General features: G+C 39.8%; 1 protein-coding gene across 1 annotated transcript in view; it reads left to right on the plus strand.

The window, feature by feature from the left end:
* Positions 1-19,175, plus strand: part of PDZD8 (PDZ domain containing 8) — a 57,428-nt gene that overhangs the window by 10,612 nt on the left and 27,641 nt on the right. Inside the window, exons 2-3 of the mRNA XM_066355523.1 lie at positions 10,986-11,111; positions 16,139-16,241. Of these exons, the coding sequence (XP_066211620.1) occupies positions 10,986-11,111; positions 16,139-16,241 (229 nt within the window). The remainder of the gene's footprint in view (positions 1-10,985; positions 11,112-16,138; positions 16,242-19,175) is intronic.

The following is a 19,175-nucleotide window of genomic DNA, read 5'->3' on the forward strand; positions in this document are numbered from 1 at the left end:
CCACTTTCTTAGGAAAGGTCGGTATTGATAAACTAGATTATACTTTCCTTGGACTGGTATAAAATAACAGTAAAACTTATTTTTACTGCTCTGGTGCATAATTATCAATTTTTATGCAATCAGCAGAGTATTTTTCTTTCTTCTACAATGAGTACATTGGGTGTTTATGCCCATGAATACTTCATGTATTGTAGCTGGAGCTTATGATATGGTGGAGTACTGAAATATCTGTGCTTTGATTTGCATTGTATTGGTAAAAAAGCCAGAAAACTTCCCACTTCCCAGCATAGTTGGTTCTTGATGGTATATGTTTAAAAACAAAAATGCTGTGAACAGCACAGTAAAAATGTTTTAGTTAGGTTTATTATTTTGTATTAGGTACCTGTTATGTATTCTTGTTTTGTTGGTAAGGTACATGCCATTTAAAATAGGTATTTGTGCTTTAAATATGTTTACAAGTTGGTATATCTCCTAGGATGAACTCTGTATCCTACCTGTATAATCTATGTAAGTGACTACTACATTTTGCTGTAAAATCTTAAGTAGCAATGGGCAGATATAACTTCTGTTTAGTAGCTGACTACAAGAATCTATATTTTGAAAATTGACTGTATTCTGTTCTTATATATAACTATTTAATGCAAATATTAATATCTAGTAAATAGTATATCTGTTTTTTGAGTTATATGCCAATTTATAAACAGTAGTCTCATGAATGCTAGATTATGCTCATCCTCATTACTAAGGATTATTGTGGTTGCTGACTACACAATCTTGCTACCTTAGTTAATTGGTCAAGCAAGTAAATAATTCAAAGCTTTTAGTTCTGTGAAACTTGCTGTAGCTGAAATAAGAACCATTCTATTATAGCTGATTGTATTGTGTGATAATTATTTTTATAATGAATTGAAAATCTTTTTTTCCCTCACCATTATTAAGTATAATATTTTCTGTAAAATTTAGGACAGGTTGGTGTCTGATCTATTTTAATATTTGGAAAGGTTATTAGTTCTCAGTATTTAACTTCAGATTTTAATAGGACTAGAATTGCAGTCTCTTGACATTAAAAGAATTTAAAATATGTTTGTAGCAAAATAACGTGTCTTTTTAAAACTAATACTGGAGTGATAGATAATTCAGATTGAATTTATTTTAGATATTTTTGAGATTAATGAAGTATAATGAGAAGATTTGTGACAGTTTTAGTCTATAATAAAGCCCATGAATACAATTTATCTAAATTATAGGCCATTTAAAAAATAAATTGCTACTTAAAATATTTGGATAAATTACTCTAATATTTGAATTTTTTAGTAGTATAGAATTAGAATTTGGACTCAGTTATTCCAAGATTCATGTCAGTCAACAATTTATTAAACCAGACTCTATGGTAATAATTGTTGGAGCCTTGGGAGTGCTCTGTGCTCTTAAGATTTCTCTTGAAAGTAACTCAGCCTTGGCCCTGGCTTGGTAGCTCAGATAGAGCATCATCCCAATGACCGAAGGTTCGATCCCCATTCAGGGCACATACAAGAATCAACCAATAAGTGCATAAATAAGTGGGACACAATTGATGTTTCTCTCTCTCTTATCTTACTCTTTTACTCTCTCTCTAAAGTCAATAAATAAGTTAAAGAAAAAAGTAACAGCCTCTTGCCCTGAAACAGTAAGATTACATCATGAGGAATTTGTTTTATTTCTGGAATTACTATTGATTTGTTCATTTAGTGTATCCTTGGGAAAATTGTGTAACTTGCTATTTTTGAGACTGTCTGAAGTAAAAATCTAAAGTTGTTGAAGTAAAAATCTAAAGTTGTGGAAGTTCTTAGAGAAAATAATTATGTAAATTGCGATATCATTATTCACTTCTCTGTTACTTTTGCATAGGTCTAATTTAGGATTTTTCTCAAATATGCATATACAAATCATCTTTAAAATATTTTCATTTAATAAGTTCTGATTTTAGGTAATGAGCTAAGAGAGTGATACAGATAAAATTCAAAATCATACTTCAGAAGGAGCTCTGCTACTTTTTGGAGGGATTCAGAGAAATGAGGAGAAAGCTAAACAGTTAAAAGTATATATTAACTTTCTCATTTCTCTTGATCAATCTTTTTTTTTTTTTTTTTTTTTTTTTTTGGTATTTTTATGAAGCTGGAAACGGGGAGAGACAGTCAGACAGACTCCCGCATGCGCCCGACCAGGATCCACCCAGCACGCCCACCAGGGTGTGACGCTCTGCCCACCAGGGGCCAAGGCTCTGCCCCTCCGGGGCATAGCTCTGTTGCGACCAGAGCCACTCTAGCGCCTGGGGCAGAGGCCAAGGAGCCATCCCCAGCGCCTGGGCCATCTTTGCTCCAATGGAGCCTTGGCTGCAGGAGGGGAAGAGAGAGACAGAGAGGAAGGAGAGGGGGAGGGGTGGAGAAGCAGATGGGTGCTTCTCCTGTGTGCCCTGGCCGGGAATCGAACCCGGGACTTCTGCACGCCAGGCCGACGCTCTACCACTGAGCCAACCGGCCAGGGCCTCTTGATCAATCTTTAACTGTCTTTACTTCATACCTAAAATGGAGTTTTTGTCCGTTTGATACATCTGACTGGCTTTAGAAGATCAGACATCTGTCTTATTTACCTTATTGTTCATTGTCTTTACTATAGTAGGGAGGTAATAATTTTGCCTTAAGATGTTTTCTCTTCCCCCATCCACTAGACTTCAGAAGACATTCAAATTTACTCAGTAGATGTTTGATATCATCTTTGTCCAGGCACTATGTACTGCAAAGAGAATTAGTGCTAAGAGAGAATAAAGAAAACAGTCCTTTCTTCCTTCAAGTTTTATTTTTAATCTAGTAAGAAGTGATGTCCTTACAGTAAGACAAGGTTATCACTTAGAATTTAAGAATTGTTATTTGCCTTTTTCACTCTCCTTCTCTCACAACTGTATGATGGAGTTTTCCAGGAGTTACCTGACATGTAATGACATTATCACACTGATGGCTAATGGAGTGTGAGTTTGTGTAATTCTTATGTTTAAAAGTATTATTTTAAATTTCGAATGCAGTAAATATCAGTAGATATAACAACAGCTCTCTGGAGTTCTTACTACAGGTAATTTCTAAAAATGTATAGGAATTTTGTGAACAAAATATTTGAGGACTACTGGTCTACCCTGAAGTTTACTTATTTTTATCATAACCTAGGGACTCCTGTTGCCTCGCTTGCTAAGTTAACTTTCAAAAATATTAGATATATAATTTTCAGTTGATGTATAGTTTTGCTTGTACACCTTGGTGTTGTAGGAAGCACAGGGTTGAGTGGATCATTATAGTTTTGACTGCCATTTACTATGTGATCATGGAATACCGCTTGAACTTTCTCATCTTTAGTTTCTTCATATGTGAAATAAGATTTATAAGGCTGTACATTGTTAAGTCATGAGAACCAAGGATGTATATGAAAGCATGTATTAATAATTTACAGATGCGCTAGAAATAAAGAAAGTGGTCATTTTTTTTTTTTTTGTGGCAGAGATAGAATCAGAGACAGGGACAGATGGACAGACAGGAAGGGAGAGAGATGAGAAACATCAATTCTTTTATTATTATTATTTTTTTCTGAAGTTGGAAACGGGGAGGCAGTCAGGCTCCCGCATGTGCCCAACCGGGATCCACCCGGCATGCCCACCAGGGGGCGATGCTCTGCCCATCTGGGGCGTTGCTCTGTTGCAACCAGGGCCATTCTAGCACCGAGGCAGAGGCCATGGAGCCGTCCTCAGCGCATGGGCCAACTTTGCTCCAATGGAGCCTTGGCTGCGGGAGGGAAAGAGAGAGACAGAGAGGAAGGAGGGGGGGAGGGGGAGGGGGGGAGAAGCAGATGGGCGCTTCTCCTGTGTGCTCTGGCCGGGAATCAAACCTGGGACTCTGCACGCCAGGCCGATGCTCTACCACTGAGCCAACTGGCCAGGGCCTGAGAAACATCAGTTCTTCATTGCGACTCCTTAGTTGTTCATTGATTGATTTCTCATATGTACCTTGACCGAGGGGCTACAGCAGACCAAGTGACCCCTTGCTCAAGCCAACGACCTTGGGCTCAAGCTGGTGAGCCTTGCTCAAACCAGATGAGCCCACGCTCAAGCTGGCAACCTTGCGGTCTTGAACCTGGGCCCTACACATCCCAGTCTGACGTTCTATCCACTGCGCCATCACCTGGTCAGGCGAAAGTGGTCATTTTTATATTCACTTATTTAAAGACATGTATTGGGGAGCTGGTAAAGAGAAGCACAAGGAATTTGGATTTGAGCACAGTTCTTCTGGTTCTGTTCTCTCTATCCCCCTTTTTTAAGCTTTATTAAAACTGAGAATTTTAATTTAATCGATCATAGGCTATGGTAAGGGACCCTCATGTTATGGGTCATGATGAACATAAAAAGATACGAGATTTATCAGACATTTGGATCCCTGAGCAACTCATTTGATACTTTATCTCTGGTGTACAGGATATCAGGTAACATTGACTCACCTTTGAGTCACCAGCTATTGAGTTCTGTTATGAGGCACCTGCAGCCTCTATTACCATTCTTTTGTTCAGTGTATATATAAAACCACTTCAGGAAATTGTGAAGCATTTTAGATATTGATTATTCTATGAAGAATTAGGAGTTTGGATAACAGTGAACATTTCTTATTAGGTAGAGAATATGTGGAAGAGTGGGGGTAAGGATTTTGTAACAGTGTTTTTTATCCTGGCTCTTAGTTTCACAACTATTCTGGAGTATTTTTTTCTCCTTAGGAGTACAGAAATCAAAATCACTTTCCCAAGTGTGGACTTTGTCAGCATAGTGTACACCAAGGGATTCCATAAATAGAATGATTCTCCATTGGTTTCTATAAGTCAGTTTCTTAATCTATTCACTTTATTGTAAGCCTTGGTTATAAAGCTTCATGACACACAGGTAGAAAGGTGATACTTTGGGTAGGGAGGCATATTGCCTATTGTTAATTTGATAGCCTCACAAAGAACACAATTAAAAAAAATCAACTAGTATGGTAATGGAATTTATGGCCAAGTAGAATCTGAAATCTGAGGAAGACCAATAGCTATGACCTTTAGCATTATACATGGTGAAAGCTGAGTTCTGAAATGATTCCTTGTGAAGAGGAAGCATTTGCTGTCTAAAATGTGTCTAGGAGACCAGCCTTAAAATAGATAAATAGAAAGTGTGATAGGAAATTGCTGTGCCAAATGCTTATATGAACTTTCTCATCTAATCAATAACATTCTTCTACAGATGAAGAAACTGAGGCTTTCAAGTTGAAGTAGTTTGCCCATGGTCTCAGAGCTAGTGAGTGCTAGAACCACAATTCAGAACCAAGTACTGACTCTGAAACCTGTGTGCTTAGCGCTTTCAACTGCCTCGTCAGAAAGAAGCTGGCAAGTGAGGCGTGAGAGGCGCTTTTCGTTATTGCCTGTAATCCTTGTAACAGCACTGGGAGGCAGAGGCGCACTTACTACCCTCCTTTTGCACAGGAGGAAACTGAGGCTTAAAGTCAGAGTTCGCTCCAGGCCATATTGCTGGGAAGTCCAGAAGGGCGTTCCTAGTCCTGCTGCTTAACCCGGAGTCTGCTCTTAACCACTCTCTGTACTACCTCCCAGGACCCCTTTTCCTCAGTCTCAGAATGTAGTTGGGAGGGTGGGGGATCTGGGGAGAGCTGGAAGGAGACAGACATGGAAGCAGGGTGACTAGCGGCATAGCAGAATAAAGTGCTTTTGGAACACAGATGAGGAAGCAAGCGCGCGAGACGTGGGGGGATTACAGAGAGGGGGTGATTTTTAAAGACAACTTCAGTAGTGAAAAGGAGCTTACCAGGTGTGGCTAGTGATGGGATCACTGGTTAGCAAGCAGTCTCTTAGGAGAAGTTATATGGCAGCACAAGCCTTAGTAAGCCTGGGGGAGCTTAGGTATGAATTGTCTTTAATGTAATATAAATTGAACTAAGTAAAATAGAAAATTTAGGCTCATTCAATACACAGAGAACATTAAGAGTATTTTGAACCACTTGTACTTTGTTTTCTTTCTAGCTTACATGTAATTTTATAATAGTGTGACATACTTTACATAATAATGTGCACCATAAAATCATGGCTAATTGAGGTTTTGTAATTATATTTAAGTGCAGCAGAGGGACTCATTACTTAAAAGAATACTGATGTGTCTCTGAAGGACAATAAATGAAGAAACATTTTGAAAACGATCACCTGATTTATCTAGTTTATATTTGGTTTAGGAGAATTTGGAGCACACACATATTTGCTCGTTTCTTATTTGAGAATAAAAGGCAAAAAGCACACAGAACTCCCAAATTGCCTGTTTGTGACTGCTTGTTCTGCTTCCTTCCTAAGGCAGGCTATAATGTTGTCTGTATTCCTGAGCCTGAAATAAGACGGTAGTCTCTGAGTTTTGAACTTTGATTGGTGTCTCTATTCTCAAGTGAGCATAGCTGTTGAAAGGATGAAATGACATTTGAACTGACTGTTAAGGACAGTTTAGCTTTAGAGACGAGAAATGGGATGGAAGTGGAAGAAATAGTGAAGGGACAGAATCAGGATATTATGTGATCGCGTTAGAGATTCAGTGAGGAAGCCAGTTGGATAAAAGTTGAGCTCAGAGAAAAAAGAAAACCAGGTTCAGTGTGCCCATTACATGCCAAGATCTCTACGAGATGCTCCACATCTGTGAACTCTCTAAGTCTTTGTAATAGTCATGTGAGATAGCTTCTTATTTAAGAAAAGAAATAGAGGCTTTTGTTTTTGTTTTAAAAGAGGAAGCATAATTTTAGAAATCACAACATTCTAACACTGTGAAAACCTGAACCAGGCCAATAGGAAACACAGACCAACAGCAGAAGAGTCACTTTATGGAGGGGACTGGAGGTGGCACTCACTGGTTGTAAGAAGGAGAGGAGTAGGCGGTAACTTTAGGTTTCCAAGTGTCTATTAAATTGGTGGTGCCAATAAGAAACAGGACAGGAGGAACAAGTTTGAAGAATAAGTGTTAATTTACTTTTAAGCATAAGTATTTGGAACTTAGAGAAGCAGTAAAAGCAAATGATATTGCTAAGGAAGGTATAGAAGAGGAACAGGAAGACGGAACTCAGGTTGTTTTAGTATACAGAACAAACCTGTTTTTTTTTTTTTTTTAATTTTTACTTATTTATTCATTTTAGAGAGGAGAGAGAGAGAGAGAAAGGGGGGAGGAGCAGGAACCATCAACTCCTATATGTGCCTTGACCAGACAAGTGCAGGGTTTTGAACCGGCGACTTCAGCATCCCAGGTTGATTCTTTTCCACTGCGGCACCGCAGGTCAGGCTGAACAACCTGTTCTAATTCTTCATTATGGAAAATTTCAAACTTACTTAGAAGTCAGTAGTTCGGTGAACCCTCACTATCTGTAGCAAAATAATTAACTTGTGGCCACGTTTGATTATCTCTATCTTCCCACACTCCCCTCCCTGATTATTCTGAAACAAATATCTAGGAGTTGGGACTATACTCTTTATTTGTATGATTTTAAATTTTGTGTTTTTTTTAATAACACCTTCCCTTCTTGACACAGCCTCATCAACTGCCCAGATACTTCTAGACATAGAAGGCATGCAGTGCAGTGAGACAACTGTCCTTTTTTAGCTAGCTGTAAGTGGTAGAAAGTTTTCTTGTTGGTTGAGCTGTGAAAACTCTAGCTGATGTATTTCTTTGCCAAGGGCACACAAGGCTGTGCTGAAGTCAAGAGTAGATTGAGACCTCAGAATATTTTTATATTGGGTTTGTAGTAAACCTTTTTTCTCTAAAGATCATAGTGTTTGCAAACAGTTTTTCTGCTGCCATGTGATGGAATTGCCACCAGCTGGCATTCAGGGTGCTCACAGAGCAGCCTTGAAGAAACATCTTAGAGCAAAAACATATTTTAGATGTTAAAAAAGATTCTCTCAGATTCACATATGAGAACAAGGCTTAGCTACTCTTAAGTGTAAAATTATGTATTTTTTAAAATGTTACCAAAGTAGCCTGACCTGTGGTGGCACAGTGGATATAGCGTTGACGTGGAACGCTGAGGTCGCTGGTTCGAAACCCTGGGCTTGCCTGGTCAAGGCACATATGGGAGTTGATGCTTCCTGCTCCTCCCTCCTCTCTCTTTCTCTCTTTTTCTCTCTTCCCCCTCTCTAAAATGAATAAATAAAATCTTTTAAAAAATAAATAAAATGTTACCAAAGTAATTCACATTTTTAAGTTAATATTTTTTTTTAAACTCTTACAAGAGTATACTAATCATAAAAATTCAGTTAATTGAATTTTTACAAAGTGAACAGAGCAGCATTCAAAACCATTCCACAAATGGGGGCTGGGTCAAGAAGGGAGTTGCATGTTGTGACTGTGCTTTCTTGGAACTTAGCCTCCGTACCAGGGAGTTGAGAGCCGGATGAGAAACACTGATGCCCTGCTCCTCCAGGGAGAAAGCCCTGTGATGGGGACCCAGGGGCAGGCAGATGTGTTCTGAGCTGTGGCAGTCTGATGCAGAATCTCTTTCTTGCTGAGTTTTTGGAAGGAAGTCTTGGTCAGACACCATGGGCTCTCACCTTTCTTACCAAAATTTTGTAGATTTTCTTTAGAAGTTTCTTCATTTGTGGTGTGCCCTTAGGACCACTTCAGAGGCTTTCAATATATTGTTGCTGTCTTAGTTGTAATAATTTTCACCAGCCTCACTGGGGAATAGGTCATTGGAACTTCTCATGCCGTCGTCTTAGAAATCTATCTTTCTGGGTTGGTTTTTTAAGTTTTTTTGTAGGGTGAAGTATGGGTAGCTAGTTAAAGAAACCTAATTTTCTGGGAACTTGAGTGAGAAAACTAACATTTTAAAGCTGGTAAGTTAACAGGAGATAAAGGCTAATAAGTTCTGAAGAAATATATGTAGTAGAATGGGGAGATAAAAGAAAACCGTAGAAGTAGCCCTGCTTTATTGTTTGGATTCCTTTGTGGGGTGGGATACCTTAAGGCTGTGACCTGTGCTGATCTAGGACCTAAAACCCATTATAGAAAGTGTTTAGGATTTGTATAGGCTTTGAGGAGTAGGGAGGACATCCAGTTGGTACTGTTAAGGAACAAAAATTCTACCTGACAGGCAGTGGCGCAGTGAATAGAGCGTTGGACTGAGACGCAGAGGAGCCAGGTTTGAAACCGAGGTCGCCGGCTTGAGCGCGGGCTCATCTGGGCTTGAGCACGGGGTTGCTGGCTTGAGCCCAAAGGTCACTGGCTTGAGCTCAAGGTCGCTGGCTTGAGCTCAAGGTCGCTGGCTTGAGCAAGGGGTCACTCACTCTGCTGTACCCGCTGGTCAAGGCACATATGAGAAAGCAATCGGTGAACAACTAAGGTGCCACAGTGAAGACTCAATGCTTCTCATCTCTCCCTTTCTGTCTGTCTGTCCCTATCTGTCCCTCTCTCTGTCTCTTTCTCTGTATCATCAAAAAAAATAAAAAAGAAAAGAAAAAATTAAACCACGTCACTTTAGAGATCTAATTGGCTTTATTCATGAATATTCAGTATCCCCTCTAGTAAACAGAAAGGTACTTGGAAGAGTTGTACAGATGGAAGGTTTTTATAGGTAGAAAGAGGCTAGGACAAGAATGTTTAGAATGTAATGTTTCGGTGAAGGACACCTCTCAGGGAAGGCAGGGGATCTTATCAGTCAACTTACCTCACTAGTATTGGCCAGGAAACTCCAGATTGATTGGTTTAGAATTCCAGTCCTAGCCCTGGCCGGTTTGCTCAGTGGTAGAGCGTCGGCCTGGCGTGCAGGAGTCCTGGGTTCGATTCCCGGCCAGGGCACACAGGAGAAGCGCCCATCTGCTTCTCCACCCCTCCTCCTCTCCTTCCTCTCTGTCTCTCTCTTCCCCTCCCGCAGCCGAGGCTCCATTGGAGCAAAGGTGGCCCAGGCACTGAGGATGGCTCTGTGGCCTCTGCCTCAGGTGCTAGAATGGCTCTGGATGCAACAGAGCGACGCCTCAGATGGGCAGAGCATCGCCCCCTGGTGGGCATGCCAGTGGATCCCGGTCGGGCGCAGGCGGGAGTCTGTCTGACTGCCTCCCCGTTTCCAGCTTCGAAAAAATGGGAAAAAAAAAAAAAAAAAAAAAAAAGAATTCCAGTCCTGGGAGAAGCTGAAAGTACAGTTAAGTTAGGTATTAAGGGTTGATGGGGCCTAGCAAAGTGACTCCATTTGCGGCCTGTTGGTTCTTTTTAACAGTAGGAAAATGCGTGGTATCTTCTGGGTACAGGCGGAGACTATCACTCTTATTGCTTCCATGGAACGGTGCATTCTGAATTTTGGTCTTGTATTGTAGGAATATCGGGTCCAGAAAAGCTCTCTCCTGCCCCTTCCAAGTTTCAGAGACGTTTGGTGACCTCTAGACTTTCTTCTTCTTTGTTCTGAGTGCCCTGCCTTGTCAATAGGGCACACCAAAACCCAGGAAGTCTGAGTGCTGCAGAAAGGGCACCACTTACCGCCATTTACAGGGCATGTAGTAAGCATTGGTTGTGTTGGGCACCTGCACTTTTAGGTGTTTGCTTTTTGTGTGTGTTGTTTCCCTACAGGTAGGCTGTGTTATAATGCTTTAAACTATGGTGTTTAGGCCCAGGCGCTGGGGATGGCTCCTTGGCTTCTGCCCCAGGCGCTAGAGTGGCTCTGGTCGCGGCAGAGCGACGCCCCGGAGGGGCAAAGCATCGCCCCCTGGTGGGCAGAGCATCGCCCCCTGGTGGGCAGAGCATCGCCCCTGGTGGGCGTGCCCGGTGGATCCTGGTTGGGCGCATGCGGGAGTCTGTCTGACTATCTCTCCCCGTTTCCAGCTTCAGAAAAATACAAATAAATAAATAAATAAATAAATAAATAAATAAACTATGGTGTTTATGATTCAGAAATTTAGACTTATCTTTACTTTTTCAGGTTTAAGCCGTTTTTTCCATTCCAAACCCTGCAAGGATTTGAAGAAGACGAAGAAGAGCATATCCACATACAACAGTGGGCACTTACTGAAGGCCGCCTTAAAATTACATTGTTAGAATGTAGCAGGTATGTTCCTTGTTTTGTCATTGCTACATTTTGGGGGCAACATACAGTGGAAATAATACCGACTTTTGCATTAGTAAGTGCTTTCTTTACATCCTAGCTAGGTAACCTTACTGTTTTATGTTCTTAAGCAAGTCACATGTCTGTAAGATGGGCAAGCCTGCCACCTTGTCAGCAGCTGTGATCAGAGATAGGTAAATAAACCACAGTGCCTCCCACATAATAAGCCTTCAGTAGATGTAGCTTCTATTATTATGCCTTAATGCAATTATTATAGTGTTTATCACTAAGAAAGTGAGTCTTTAAATGAACTTGTTCTTTTTTGCGTATTTAGTTGTAAGAACTGGAACTTGAATTTTATTCATTTAAAAGGGTCACGCACTGTAAACAAAGCCCCTTTTCTATTTTGAAATAGTTTGAATTTTCCAATGATAAGTTTGGGGGTGGAAACAATTTTGTTTGTAAAAATTGGTTCTAACTACATTATTTTGTATTGAACTAAAGTTGATTTTTTAAGTCACTGATGAACTCAGTTGCTGTATTTGTAGTGCGGCTATTAGAAGACTAAACTATTCCACATTAGAGTTATACTCATATTGTTAAGACTTTTTAAATTTTCCTGTGTGCAGTTAAATAGAAAATAAAATAAGATGAAAAGCAACCAATAGAAAAGAAGATCAGTGTTTATGCCCGCAAAGGAAACTGAATGGATTACATAGCTCTCATTCTCTGATAGACGTGCATGTTCTTCAGGGGGAAGAAGCTGGCACCAAATTCTAGGCAGGATTTGTCACATATCTCTATGTAAGGAATCGAGTGAAGAAATGGATACATTTGCTTTGTTTTGCTTTGGCTGGTTTTACTAACCAGTTACATTTAAAAAAAAAAAAAACAAAGATATAGTCAGTGAAGGCAAAGCCTATAAAGTTCAGGTGTGTGAAAGTTCTGTACTCTACAGTGGTACATTTAGGAGATAGCCTGTCCCAATTATAGATAGATGATTTTAATTAAGGTCGCTTCTTCACTGAGTCACACTTAAACACTATTCTAAAGCCTATATTTTCTTAGCCGCTTTTGGAACGTTGTTTTACTGGGTTACAAAAACACATTACTTAAAAATTTTTTAACGTTAACACAAATATAGAAAACTACAGCACTTGACTTTTTGTTCTGTTACCAAGAGTCCTTCCTGCCTTATTCCTTCATCTGTTATCAGCAGAGTCATGGATTCCTATAGTTTTCAATGGTTACAATTCTTTACTGTTCTTATTTTGTGCATGAATCGTCCCTGATTTGGCCACTATGGCTCCATATGCCTGTGACATGATTTTTTGTGTGTTTTGTGTGTGTGTGTATGTATGTGTGTGTGTGTATGTGGGTTTTTTTGTTTGTTTGTTTTTGTTTGTTTTTTTTTACAGAGAGAGAGAGGGATAGATAGGGACAGACAGACAGGAAGAGAGAGAGATGAGAAGCATCAATCATCAGTTTTTTGTTGTGACACCTTAGTTCAGGGGTAGTCAACCTTTTTATACCTACCACCCACTTTTGTATCTCTGTTAGTAGTAAAATTTTCTAACCACCCACCAGTTCCACAGTAATAGTGATTTATAAAGTAGGGAAGTAATTTTACTTTATAAAATTTATAAAGCAGAATTACAGCAAGTTAAAGCATATAATAATTACTTACCAAGTACTTTATGTCGGATTTTCACTAAGTTTGGCAGAATAAATCTTTATAAAACAACTTACTACAGTTAAATCTATCTTTTTATTTATACTTTGGTTGCTCCGCTACCGCCCACCATGAAAGCTGGAATGCCCGCTAATGGGCATTAGGGACCAGGTTGACTACCACTGCCTTAGTTGTTCATTGATTGCTTTCTCACATGTGGCTTGACCATCAGGCTACAGCAGACCGAGTAATCCCTTGCTCGAGCCAGCAACCTTGGGTCCAAGCTGGTGAGCTTTGCTCAAACCAGATGAGCCCGCGCTCAAGCTGGTGACCTCGTGGTCTTGAACCTGGGTTCTTCGTATCCCAGTCTGATGCTCTATCCACTGTGCCACCACCTGGTCAGGCATGATTTTTGTTTTGAGGTCTTCATTACTTTCTGGGATAATGAGCTATTCCAGGTTCATTCTGTATCTTTATGTCTTCTCTGCCATAGTCCTAGAATCAGCTCTTTTACCAAAGAGCCCTGGTTCCTTTTCATAGAGAATGATATTAGAAGTCAAGATCTGGGTGTTGGGTTGTTCATTGGTGCTTCCAATATTCATAAGTCCCTTCAGTGGAAAGAGTTGTGCAATACATATATGTATAAACACTTGTCACATATGCTTACATACACACATACTCAGTTTAGAAATCATGAGTTTACCCAGTGCTTCCAATTTCAGTTCATCCTAGGTTTGTTTCTTGTCTCAGTCCTTCTTCTTTCATATCTTTATGTCCCTTAAACCCAGCTCCAGTAGCATCAGCACTTTTACTCATTTGTTCAATTCTGTAATGCATCTCAAATAGTTTCAGAATTGGCTTATCCATACAAGTACAGAAAACATACTTACTAAAAGGGATTCTGGATTTATTTGCATCTCCTGTACTACCCGTGATGGAGGGTGTGTGGTCAAGCACTGTACAGTCATATGCTGCATAACAACATTTTGGTCAATGATGGACCACGTGTATGACAGCAGTCATGAGGTTATGATGGAGCTCAGTTTCCTATAAGAAAGAGAAGGATATGAAATTCAGGAGGAATTCTTCCCTCTCCTGGGAGCAGTATCTGTGAGGTGTGGCAATAGATTCCCTCTCACTCAGAGCACCGCAGTTTTGAGTGCACGGATTACATCCCAGTCAGCCAGCCACTGGCCACTGAATACAAGTCCCCTCAGGACTACATATTCAGAGGGCTGCAGCCCTCCCAGATCTAGCTTGGTGGTCTTCAGAGTACATTGCTATAAATCCCATTTGTTGAGACTTAAGATTCTCAGCAAGTAAGTACACAGGTCCACATGAGTTGCAAAGATTTTCCATTCTTTGCCTTGTCTTTTCACTTAATGGTGGTGTCCTTTGAAGCACAAAAATGTTCATTTCAGTGGTTTCATTTATCTATATATTTTTTGCCACTTGTGCTTTTGTTGTTCTGTCTTAAGAAACCCTTGCCTAATCCAAAGTTACAAAGACTTGCTTATGTTTTCTTCTCATACATTTAGTCGGATTCGTTTTGAGTTAATTTTTTGTTAAATTTTGTTACTCTTTTTAAAAACATAAAAGTGGTGATATGAGAAAAATGTAGATTAACACGATTTCAGGGGAGGACTCCAAGGATTGTGCTTTCTTGTTCCTGAATCCTGAAGCTCAGTATCTGCTGGGAACTTGGGAACACTAACAAGTTGGCGCGTAGCTTCTGCAGGCAGCAGTTGTAGAGGCCCGTAGGTAGTTTGCACTTTTGAACAGATGGGGGCAGCAAAACTTTGATAAATGAAAATTCTCATTTTTCTAAACTTAGTATTTTATAATTATGAATCTTTTTAATGTTTTTGGCAATAAGTTGTCAGGCACTGTTTAAATTTCCTTTTTTTTTTTTTTTTGGTATTTTTCTGAAGCTGGAAACGGGGAGAGACAGACAGACTCCCGCATGCGCCCGACTGGGATCCACCCGGCACACCCGCCAGGGGGCGATGCTCTGCCCCTCCGGGGCATCACTCTGTTGCGACCAGAGCCACTCTAGCGCCTGGGGCAGAGGCCAAGGAGCCATCCCCAGCGCCCGGGCCATCTTTGCTCCAATGGAGCCTCGGCTGCGGGAGGGGAAGAGAGAGACAGAGAGGAAGGAGAAGGGGAGGGGTGGAGAAGCAGATGGGCGCTTCTCCTGTGTGCCCTGGCCAGGAATCGAACCCGGGATTTCTGCACGCCAGGCCGACACTCTACCGCCGAGCCAACCGGCCAGGGCCTGGATTTTTCAGAGGAAGAGATAGGCATAGAGAAATTAAATTTCCTTTTAAGATGAAAAATTATTTACATTTAGGGATTTTTTTTTTTTTTTTTTTTTTGCCATGACTTTATGCAGGCTTTTCAGTTCATGAAGCCAGTTTGTAAGGCATAAATATAATTTGCTTGAGGTCTCCAACCTTAGGAAACAATTTTCTCATATTACTCTAATGTGTGTTATCCATTTTTCTGTCATTAGCTCACTGCTACCCCTGTGATGTTCATGTAGAGATAGAGTAATGGAGTGGTAGTCAGGATTAATGCTTAAGCTCTTCTCAAACTTGCTTCTAAGGCATATAGCAGGCTTACATTCTGATTTAGAATATAGATAATGTAGAAGTTGTTGGACATGTGGGGAACATTTCTTTTCATTCAATAATAAAAACTGCTTTATATCATCTCAAGATTGGACTTGAGATTTTCTTTTTAGATCTGAATATTAAGCAGTAAAATTAGGTGATACAGTTAGTCCTTGATAATTGTGTTCAAGATAATAGAAATAACAAACATTTATTGAGCACTTACTGTTTTCTAGGCACTGTGCTGAGTGCCTTCCTTGCTTGCCTTTCTTGTAGTCTCCCAGCAGCTCTAAGAAGGAAGTACTATATTTCTCCTGGATTTTTCAGAGGAAGAGATAGGCATAGAGAAATTAAATAATTTGCCTAAGGTCACATTAGATTGAGGTGTTTGTGTTCATAAGCAACTTTATTGTACTACTTTATATTTGTTTAACTTTTATAGAGCTGGTATTATTCTATAGGCATTATTCTACAACATTTATAATTCAACAGTCTGATTTATCTCATGAATAGATAGTACTTTCTCTTTGTTTGATTTAGCTGCTAAAAACAGCTTGTCCTGAAATTTCACCTAATTCTAGCTTTACTTCACTTTTCCACTAGAGGGTGTACCAGTATTTGACTTTGTGTTATCAAAATTATAATAATAACAGTAATTTATTACCTCCTGGTATAATGAGCTGAAAGAAAAATTTTAATGAACATAACTGGTATAATAGTCTCCTTGTTTTATTTTTATACTGCAGGTTACTCATTTTTGGATCCTATGACCGAGATGCAAATATTCATTGCACACTTGAATTGAGCAGTGGTGTTTGGGAAGAAAAACAAAGGAGCTCTATTAAGACGGTAAAATTGATTTGCATAGTTTTATATCTGTATAAAGTTTATATTCTATAACTTTGCTTTTATTAGTATTCCTCTATTCCTGGTTCTTTTTGGTCATGGGCAAACAACTATGAACAGCTTTTATTTATTTGTCTTTTTATAGTACATCAGTAATGAAACACATCAAACTATAATATTCAAATTGCTTGCTTGCATAAGAAACTAGTCTAATTTTCCTTCCAGAACTTTAAAATTGTTTCACAGGTGTAGAATTGGAAATAATTCTAAGCCCCTTAAAAAGCATATAAATTCAGAGCATTCATTCATTCAAAAGACATTGATGAGTGCTTACTTTGTACTAGGCACTGTGTCAGATGCTAGGGACACAAAAAGATCCTGCTTTTGTGGTTCTAACCCAAATTAGTGGTTTGGTGGGAGGGTTCAAAGTTGGGGGAGGTGAACTACACATTTTAGGATGGAGGTAGAACATAGAAACAAATGAGTAAACCAAAGAAGTGAGCAAAGAAATTTCCAGAGATTGAAAAGGACAATGAAGAAAATAGGGTTATGATAAAGGAATAATGAGTTATGACAAAGGAGACTCGATCTGGCAATAATCAGAAAATTCTCTAAAAAGATGACACTGGAGAGGATGCCCAGTTAAATTTGCATTTAAGATAAACAATGAATAATTTTTTTAGTATAAGTATGTCCGCTATTTTTATTTGCCAAACTGAAGCCTTACACTGGAAGCGAGGCCTGAATCATGAGGAGTGAGCCAAGTGGAGAGTTTGGGGGATGAAGGAGTAGAAGGCATTACAAGCAAAGGGAACAGCAGAGGGGAAGGTGGGCATGTTTGAGGAACAGAAAAAAGGCTAGTAGAACCTGACCTGTGGGGGCACAGTGGATAAAGTGTCCACCTGGAATGCTGAGGTCGCCAGTTCAAAACCCCAGGCTTGCTCAGTCAAGGCACATATGAGAAGCAACTACTAGGAACTGATCCTTCCCATTCCTTCCACCCTCTCTCTCTCTCCCTCTCTCTCTATCAAATCAATAAATAAAATCTTAAAAAAATAGAAGGCTAGTAGAGCTACCTCATGATAGGTGAGGTGCAGTCATGCTTAACATAATGGGCGTGGTAAGGAGCTTGAATTTTATTATTTGTGGTGGGATAGTTTTAAGATAAGGAGAGACAAGAACTTTTTTACATCTTGGTGACAGTATAGCCAATCATCTGATTATTATTTATAGCCAGTATTTAGGAAAACTGTTTCTTTGTCTTCAGCATACTGGTGAATAGTTACTTTTGAACTGCACTTACCTAGCTGTTTTATAGTAATAGTAATGTGCTTTTTGGTAATCTAGAATAGTCTATTATTATTCATAGCATTTTTAAAGTTACAATTCTCAATTTTTTAAATAGGCCCAGAGCATGTTATCATGCTTTTGAAGAATGTGACTTTTAATGGCTATGCATTTTTATAGATGTTCTCTTGACTTTTAAATTGTTTCCAGTTTCTTTATGTAATAAGTGTTCTGAACATCTTTGCATAAAAACTGAGCAAGCAGTGTGGACTCTACCTCTCCCTAGCGCTGCTGCCTGCACCTTTTCTGTTCCGCCTCTCCCCAGGACCCGCCTCTCCCCAGGACCCGCCTCTCCCCCCAGGACCCGCCTCTCCCCCAGGATCCGCTTCTTCCCAGGACCCGCCTCTCCCCAGGACCCGCCTCTCCCCCGGGACCCGCCTCTCCCCAGGACCCGCCTCTCCCCCAGGACCCGCTTCTTCCCAGGATGCAACCCCTTTACTTTTCTCTCTCCTGAGCTCCAAGGGCCCCTCCTTTTGCCTCTGTAACTTGTTACCTGAGCCTGATTCTTCTACCATTCACGTATACTTCTGTGACTTTCTGAGTAAACTTTCTCTTAGAGTTTGAAAAAACAATTGGGCAGTGCGAAGTTCTCTTGGAATACATAGAGTAATTGTGACCAGCATGGGAATATAAGGGGAAGTGAAGCTGGAAAAGGAGGATGGGCTGACCCACAGTGTTTGAATTGGGAGCGATTGAAGATTTTGAACATGGGAATGACATAGTCAAAATAATGGTTGTTAGGACACTCCCTTTTTTTGGTGGTGGTTCATGCCTTAAGTTACAGCTCAACCAGTTTGAAGCAGCTCCTCAGAAGAGTGAAAAGCCCAGCTTCTCAGCTTGTTCTGAAATACGAGAATACATGACAAAGCATTATTGTTTAGTCCCATACGAAGCAGTCATAGCTTGTCGTTGCTGTTGGACTGCCGTTGCTGTTGGCCTTTTCAGTTTCCCTTATTATATGAGATTAGACAGCGTTAATATTTTATAGCAAAGGTTAGTGAGACTTTAATATTGAGTCATAATTTTAGATCTTAGCATATGTCATAGGTAGCTTTGGAGAAATAATTCTAGGTTACTGATTACATCTGGTGTCAAAGATGTCAGCAGCAGTTGAGTGTCTTCAGGCATTAAATTACATATGTCTGAATGTAATAACTCCAGGGAGAATTAGAGTGCTCTTCAAGACTGTACAAAACATTACAGGATAGGATTTGAAAATTTGGAATATATTGTAAATTTGGGTAGGGAAAAAAAGTGTCATTAAAAAATAAGCATTCTAAAGTATTCGATAAGTTGGGAAGCTATCTTCAGGTTTAAATTAGTTTTTATAATGGGTGAAACTTAGTCACAATCTCAACAAATATGCAGAATGAAAGAAACTCAGTTCCTTCCATATTTATTTTAAATATATCTTTGAGTTTTTACAGCATTGTAATGTGTACTGTATGCCATTAATAGGGGAAGATCAATAATAGATGGAAGCATTAGATTTGTAGTACTTGCACAGATACTGGGGGTAGAGATAGAACAATGTAATGCTGCTAGTGTAAGCAAAATCTAGTGAATGTGGCTGACGCACAAAAAAGAGAC

The sequence above is a fragment of the Saccopteryx leptura genome, chromosome 13, assembly GCF_036850995.1.
Source record: "Saccopteryx leptura isolate mSacLep1 chromosome 13, mSacLep1_pri_phased_curated, whole genome shotgun sequence".
Classification (NCBI taxonomy): Eukaryota; Metazoa; Chordata; class Mammalia; order Chiroptera; family Emballonuridae; genus Saccopteryx; species Saccopteryx leptura.